The sequence below is a fragment of the Eurosta solidaginis genome, chromosome 2 (genome assembly GCF_040869045.1).
Source record: "Eurosta solidaginis isolate ZX-2024a chromosome 2, ASM4086904v1, whole genome shotgun sequence".
In the NCBI taxonomy this organism is placed as follows: domain Eukaryota; kingdom Metazoa; phylum Arthropoda; class Insecta; order Diptera; family Tephritidae; genus Eurosta; species Eurosta solidaginis.
In genome coordinates, this window is record NC_090320.1 from 148,666,984 (window position 1) to 148,675,224 (window position 8,241).

The window sequence follows — 8,241 nt, forward strand, 5'->3', positions numbered from 1 at the left end:
AATGGTAAAGGCTGCCTTGCAGTAGGGTATAGGGTTTTCTCTTTAGCATGAGGAGGGCTAGCGTACATAATACATTTTAAACAATTTCTAAAGAACTTTTCCACTTTCATTCTCATTCGCAGAAACCAGTAATATAAACTCAATTTGCTGAGAGTTTTATCTATAGATAGATGGCCCATTTTTTTATGGATCAATTGTGTAACATTATTTTCCATTGCGTACGGTACATAAAGCGCATCTTTGCCGTCCGGTTTACTTCTATATACTAGCCCATCAATTGGTTTATAATCTTTAAGTTTCTCATTTTCCAATTATTTTCTCACCGATTGAATATCTTTGCGTCTTTCTTGTGCTACTTGAATTCGAAATTCTACTTCATCTGAATTTATGATTGAAGCTACCTGTCTCCTGCTCAAAGCATCTACATGACCCATTGATGTGTCCTTTCTATGCTGTATTTTATAGTCATAATTTTCAAGTTAAAGAGCCCACCTGGCTATCCCAGGATTCAGCTGTTTTCTATCAAGGGTCATAGTCAGGGAATTACAATCAGTAACTAGCATGAATGGCATACCTTCTAAATAATGTCTAAATCTTCTTAAGGCATATATTATGGACAACGTTTGCAATTCAAAACTGTGGTATTTCGATTCCGAACTCGATGCGGTTTTAGAAAAATAGGATATCGGATGGAATTTATTATCTTCCTAGAACTGCACCGAAGCCAATATTACTGGCGTCACAATGTAACTCAGTTTTCTTGGTAGGGCTATAAATGGCTAGAACAGGGCTCTTAACTAGTCTAGACTTCAGCTCCAGAAAAGCTTCATGGCATTTGTCATCAAAATCAAATTGGGTATTCCTTTAAGTAAATTCTGCAGGGGCTTAGCTATTTCTGAGAAGGACGGTATAAATCTGCAGAAATCTAAGAAAACATCCCTACACATGATTGTAACTGCTTCAAGTTCGAAGGGGCCGGAAAATTCTGTATACTTTTTATATTCCTTTATGAGTGACTTTGTAACGTAAATACTCAATTTCCTTATAACCAAATTTACATTTACTCATATTAAGTTTCAATCTCCGTAATGAAATTCTTTCCAGTACTAACTTTAAACTTTAACTTTTGCTCGTCATACACCTCGGTGGCAAAAACTATATCGTCCATATAAATAATAATTTTTTTCGTCTATCATGTCTCTGAAGATGTTGTTGATGAATCGTTAAAATACCGCTGGAGCATTTTTTAACCCAAACGGCATTGGAAAATATTCAAATTGTCCATGAGAGGTTACGAAAAATGTAAATGGTATAGACTCAAGAGCCATATGAACCTGATGAAACCCGCTCTTTAAATCCAATACCGAAAAATACCGTTTATTCTGTAAGTACTCAATACAGTCATCGATCAGTGGTAGCGGATAATTATCTCTAAGAGTTAGCTTCCCAGCAAAAATCTAGTGACCGAAAATGGCGACCAACAACAAAATATCCCACATTGTTCCACAACTGTTAGTATGACAGAATGAGATGGCATAATTGAAATGTCCGATCCTTTTCTTACATGCTATGTACCCGGAAATACGTCAAAAAATTTTCTGCGAATCCGCCATTTGTTTTCAGCTTGAAACGCCGCAGACGTACCGCATTGAAAAAGATGCAAATTTCCAAATAAATAGAAGAAAAAGTGTTTTAGGTCTGTATAAAAATTAAAAGTGTACATTTTTCATAAAGAAACATAATTCACAACAATATCAGCAAAAGCACTCTCTAAATTTGGTGCTGTAACGAGTGTTTGTATCTAGAACCAATTCTGCGAAGCCGTCATTGCTATTGAGAAGTAAATTTTGAGCACAGACAAGCGTGGACCTAATTTATTATAATTATTAAATTAAGTACAATTATAAAACTGAACAAGAAATATCAAAGATGTGTTAATAATACTTGCAAAATCAGGATCTTAATAGTTTGGTAAGTGCGTGGAAAACTAAGCAAAAAAATGAATGAATGGATGTGTAGCGATATGGGAAAAGCCATTTTCTGTCACTAGATTTTTGCTGGGATGGTCCTCCAGGTATGCCACCCGCATCTACTGGACCAGGTGAGGCAATGACACCACATCCAGTTATGCCAAGGTATATACCACAACAGCAACCGGGTTGTGAAATGCCACGACAGCAGCAGCAACAACCTTTCTGCCAGTGCTAAAACAGTCCGGCTATCCACCACAACCTGGTCCACCTTGTTGTCCTCCGTAACCTCAACAGTCAGGTTATCCTCTACAACAACCAGGTGCACCAGGTAGTTACATGGGTCAAATGATGCCCCCAACATAACCTGGACCGGCGCCAACGCCCAGTAAGCCACCCATGCCGGGTCAACCCCCAATACCCGCACGTCCTGGTTATAATGTATTCTAATACAACTCTTTTTATTTTTTTTTTTAATACAACTAATATATTTCAAATATTCCTGATGATTATTTTTGTATTATTTTCTTTAGCAATCACCTGCACCTGGTACTGGTATATATCAACAGGCGCAAGAGTATGATCAAGCCCAACGCCGTTTAGACACCGATCAGATGCCAAATCCGATAAGCATTATCATTGAAAATTAGCGCTGGTGGTGCTTTTATTACTAATCAACAAGGTTTATTGCCACCATTGGTGACCACAAAATATGTGGTACAAGATCAGGGTAACTCCCCGCCACGTTACGTTAGGTATTGATATTCGAAATTAATTTTTTTTTTGGCAATTACATTTATTTTTCTCGTTTGCAGGCCTTTTTGTATTGCATACCTGCAACAGCTGATTTATTAAAAACCACAGCTTTATCCTTTACACTTACCATCTCACCAATGGCACGCACGGTTGTGGGTGAATATGAGCCACCCATTGTAAATTTTGGTGAATTCAATTAGATGTAATCGTTTGCAAGGCTAAAATGCAATTTGTAGATGCTGGTCGTCGTTTCCAATGTCTAATGTGTAAAGTAACAACAGATGGTAAAAAAAATATTTCACTTTTACTTGTGTTCATTGATCCATATTTTTTCTCAACAGTGCCAACTGAATATTTCCAACATTTGGGACACACCGGACAGCGTTTCGATAAATATGAACGTCCTGAACTTGTATTGGGTACATGAGTTTTTGTGTAAAAAATGTTTGGGTACCGATAGCTCTCAAGGTAAACCACAACTCATATACAACATCAATGCCTCGCATTCAATTGTGGACGCTGTACGCACTACATTGGGTTCACGCAGCATGGACAAGCATATTGTTGATTCCAGTGGTAGGGCCACAATTTCAAATGATGGTGCAACCATCATGAAACTATTGGATATTATGCATCCAGCCGTAAAACTCTAGTCGACATCGCCAAATCTCAAGATGCTGAGGTAAGTTTTTTGTTATATTAGAATGTGTAGAATAAATTTTTGTTTTCTTATCAGGTCGGCGATGGCATGACTTCAGTAGTATTTTAAGGAGGGCAATCTTAAAACAAGTTAAGCCATATGTTGAGGAAGGCGTGCATGTATGTATCATCATTAAAGCTATATGTAAAACATTACAATTATGCATGACCAAAAATGACATGGCTGTACATGTCGAAGCGCCAATCAAAGGACCAACAACGTGCTTTATTGGAAAAATGCGCTGCCACAGCAAAGACCTCCAATCTTATTAATCAACAAAAAGATTTATTTTCTAAAATGGTTGTGGACGCTGTATTTATCTTTGATGGACCCAACGCCATACAAAAAATATAAAATGGCATTATTAAATATAGAATTGGAATTCAAGGCTGAGCGTGATAGTGCTGAAGTAAGTGTTGATAATGTTCAAAAGTATCAGAAAATTGTTGATGCTGAATTGCGTATTCTGTACAATAAACTAGCTAAGTAAGGCGCCAATGTTGTGTTATCTAAACTACCAATTGGTGATGTTGGTACACAGTATTTTGCAGATCGTGATATGTTCTGTGCTGTTCATGTACCAGAAGAAGATTGGAAACGTACAATGAAAGATTGTGGTGGTTCTGTTATGACTACAGCTAATGACATTAATTCAAGTGTTTTGGGTCAATGTGATTACTTTGAAGAACGTCAAGTTGGTGGTGAACGTTTCAACATTTTCCAAGGTTTGATAGTGGGTTTGACATTAATTTTATTTTTATAGTTTATAATTACTTAAAGGTTACGTTAATGGTAGAACATGTACATTGATTTTACGTGGCAGTGCCGAACAATTTTTGGAAGAAACTGAGCTTCGTTACATGATGCTATACTGATTGTGCGGCGTACAATTAAACATGATTCTGTTGTTGCTGGTAAGTCAAAATACAACTTGAAAAAAATTCTAATCTTAAATTGTTAAGTAATATTATGAAAAGATTGTGTCCAACTACGAAAGAACAAACTATAAAATTTGTGTCAGTGAAATGGTAATTATTGCTTTTGGTTCTTAGTTTTGAGGCATCGTCTTCGAGTGCCTTCTGATTTTGTTGTTGTAGCAGTGCTTCGCCCCTTCCAATAGGTCTGACCAATCACAAATTGTCATCAATGTCCTATAACGGGAGTCCGAGGAAACTTGCTGTTTCAACAGGGGTGGACCATAAATGGGGGAGGGTGTTAGAGGAGTTGGTTCCACATTACAATTGAAGAGATGGTTGGTGTCATGTGGGGACACATTGCAAGCAGGGACATTTTGTATGTCGGGGTTGATTCTGGATAGGTAACCTGTTACAGTATCCAGATCTAAGTTGGGCTAGAGTGACTCGCGTTTCCCTAGGGAGCGTGCGTTCCTGTTCTGCAAGTTTAGGGTATTGTTCTTTGAGTATTGGATTCACCGGGAAATTCCCGGCATAAAGGTCTGACGCCTGTTTGTGGAGTTCACCAAGGACCTGCTTGTGTTTTTTTGCTTCATACGGCTGATTTATCAGGTGCCGTTTTTCCTCAAAATGCTTACGTAGATGACTCCTTACGCCCCTGGGCCGTGTTGGCTTATCAATCAGATATCTGTTGGGATGCCCAGGTTCCTGGGTATTCAACAGAAACTGTTCGGTTAGCATTTCGTTTCTTTCACTTATTGGGAGTATTCTCGCATCATTATGTAGGTGGTGTTCTGGGGACATAAGGAGACAACCCGTGGCGGTTCTGAGGGTAGTATTTTGCCAGGCCTGTAGCTTCTTCCAGTGGGTAATTTTAGGCTTGGCAACCATATGGTGTAGGAAACAATAGTGACTCCTTCTGGTGGTGAAGACAGCTATTGATATGTAGAAGTTAAAGAGAAGTAGGGATAGGAGTTATTGCAAAAAGCGTTGAGGATTTTTAATATCTTACGAGGTACCTTCGTACATGTTTCTGAGAATGAAGAATGAGACCTATTCAAAATCAATTTTCACCAGGACAAGGCCGCTGAGACTTTGTTATACTTTAACATACAATACTTTACCCCTTTTTAGCAGAACTATAATTTTGATTTTATTAAATTTTAAAAATGTTTCTTCCTCTACAGTTCAGCATATCTTTTGCCAACAAAGGTTGGCGATATGTTTGCGCAGGGCCGTGCCTTCGCTACTTTATAATGAATTTCAATTCCCATCAATGGATATTGCGGCGCGCGATTGACCAACAAGACGATGCCACGACACCTTTGAGTATTCTTGACCTGGAAATTAATATGAAACGAATTTGTACAACAAACGAACAGCACACACTGAAATAATCTTGGTTAAAAAGTATCTAAGAATCTAATAATTCTAAGCTTTTTCCTACGTTCCTATTCTAAGCTTTTCATGCTCTAATTAGAAAAGAATATTCAACAATCGCATAAAGTTTGCAAAGATTTTGAAAGCAATTCAATTGCAATGAATTTGTAAATAATTCTTAACCAAACTTTATAAACTAGATGTATAACAAAAAAATATTTTGAATATAAATATCTGTTGATGAATTTAACTGACAGTACCAATACCATCAACTAAATGGTCCTCATAAATATTGTAATCACATAATTAAAAACAAAATATTACTATGAGTACCTACGTTTATTATTGCAAAATTACGAAAACAAGAAAATAGCGTAATGTACCCTCAATGTAAAATTATTCCACTGAATGTATATATCGCATTTTAAACTAAAAATGTGAAAACTTAAAAAAATTTTAAATCGGTATTTAAATGTAAATCGATCCACGAAAGCATGGTGAAATAACTTTTTTTTTGGTAGTTAACGTTATCGTTTAGCCTGGTTTTGTTAAGAATTTTGTTATTTTTGTAGTATAAATCAACATTCAACACAAAGTTACTCTGATTATGAGTTGAAATACTTTTTGGTTTAGGTTTCGATATGTAAAATTACACATTTCTAAAATGTAAAGAAAAAAAATGTATATTTGTCTATTAATTAAATTATTAAAAAGGTATTGTTATATTAATGATATAGAGAAGCGCCAACACGAATGCAAGTGGTTTCAAACCACTGGTGTGGAATTCACCACTTTAACTGTCAGAAAAAATGTTAAATTGTTCATTTTATGTAAAAAAATTGTGAAAGTTGCAATTGAAGTTCTGAAACCTCGGGAATTTCAATTTAAGTTGAAAAAATTACAATTCAAGTTCAGAATTTTCAATAGAAGTTCAGTAAATAATAACTGAAGTCCAGGAATTTCAACTGCAGTTCAGAAAATTACAACTGAAGTTCAGAAAATTACAATTTAAGTCAATTATAATTTTCTGAACTACAAACAGAAATTCTGAACTTCAGTTTTAATTTTCTGAACTACAAATAGGAATTCTGAGCTCGAATTTAAATTTTCTGAACTTGAATTGAAATTGTTGAACTTCAATTGTAACTTTCGAACCTCAATTGCAGCTTTCTGAGCTAAAATAAAAAAGGATAGTATTAAAATTGGCGAATTACAAGTCAACTTACTCAAATTGTGAATTGCCTACTCGCGATTTGATGGTTTACTGCGACCAATAGTTCTGTTAGTTCTTCTCTTTTGTTTTCTATATATTTAATTAATTTATTTAAGTTTCCCTTAACTTTGTAAGCATTCAATCGCATACAATAAAATTTGTATTTATGGCTCACCAACAAGACTGAAAAACTATTCCTTTCTTATGACTTATAGTTAATAATTTACAACTATTATAAATAATCTAATATATTATAAAAATGTTGAATAAAAGAAATGTTAATGGATTTGTATTAAATAAATGTTTTATTTATATAGCAATTTCAGATATAATCCAAGTAAAAAAACGGTCGTAATACTAGTCAAAAGGCGGTCATATTAACGTAAAAATACTGTAAAAATACTCGTAAAATTACAGGTATATAACTTAAAAAATGACTGCCATTTTACAGTTAACGTGAATGTAAGAACAGTACAGCACTATAGTTTGTTTACATTTCGATAACCTAATACCGTATATGTGTGAGCAGTATGGACAATCACATAAATAGGTACGACTGAATGCACTGGTCACAAAAGTTAACGCCGCCCTGTACAAATGCTACTTAACGATTTACGTATTCCATCGAGACAGATTTTATTCATTTTACTAACCAATTTACGGGTACAGTTTTTGCTGGGTTGTTAGGTGCCCTATATTCTACGCACATTCGAGTTTTCCCGTTCTTTTTCTTGACCAGGGGCCCTATTCAGTAACTGTGAGTTTTAAAATGTACACTTTGTATGAAAGAACAAGTAAGGAAGGCTAAGTTCGGGTGTAACCGAACATTACATACTCAGTTGAGAGCTATGGAGACAAAATAAGGGAAATCACCATGTAGGAAAATGGACCTAGGGTAACCCTGGAATGTGGTTGTATGACATGTGTATCAAATGGAAGGTATTAAAGAGTATTTTAAGAGAGAGTAGGCCATAGTTCTATTGATGGACGCCATTTAGGGATATCGCCATAAAGGTGGACCAGGGCTGACTCTAGAATTTGTTTGTACGATATGGGTATCAAATGAAAGGTGTTACTGAGCATTTTAAGAGAGAGTGGGCATTAGGTCTATAGGTGGACGCCTTTTCGAGAAATCGCCATTAGGGTGGGCCAGGGGTGACTCTAGAATGTTTGTACGATATGGGTATCACACGAAAGGTGTTACTGAGCATTTTAAGAGGGAGTGGGCCTTAGGTCTATCGGTGGACGCCTTTTCGAGATATCGCCATTAGGGTGGGCCAGGGGTGACTCTAGAATGTTTGTACGATA

At 36.0% G+C, this 8,241-nt stretch overlaps 1 protein-coding gene across 2 annotated transcripts; it reads left to right on the forward strand.

Annotated features, from left to right (window-relative positions):
* The first annotated feature begins 1,596 nt into the window (after positions 1–1,596).
* Positions 1,597–7,115, forward strand: LOC137242398 (T-complex protein 1 subunit eta-like). 2 transcript variants are annotated; one of them, XM_067769701.1, is made up of 8 exons: positions 1,597–1,696; positions 2,504–2,725; positions 2,786–3,010; positions 3,068–3,408; positions 3,463–3,835; positions 3,968–4,151; positions 4,207–4,340; positions 5,528–7,115. In XM_067769701.1, the coding sequence occupies exons 5-7, from the start codon at positions 3,752–3,754 to the stop codon at positions 4,299–4,301; spliced, it is 363 nt and encodes a 120-aa protein (XP_067625802.1). In that variant the 5' UTR covers positions 1,597–1,696; positions 2,504–2,725; positions 2,786–3,010; positions 3,068–3,408; positions 3,463–3,751; the 3' UTR covers positions 4,302–4,340; positions 5,528–7,115. The 2 variants fall into 2 exon arrangements, with proteins under 2 accessions (XP_067625802.1, XP_067625801.1); XM_067769700.1 differs by having other exon boundaries at positions 1,631–1,971.
* The last annotated feature ends 1,126 nt before the right edge of the window (positions 7,116–8,241 follow it).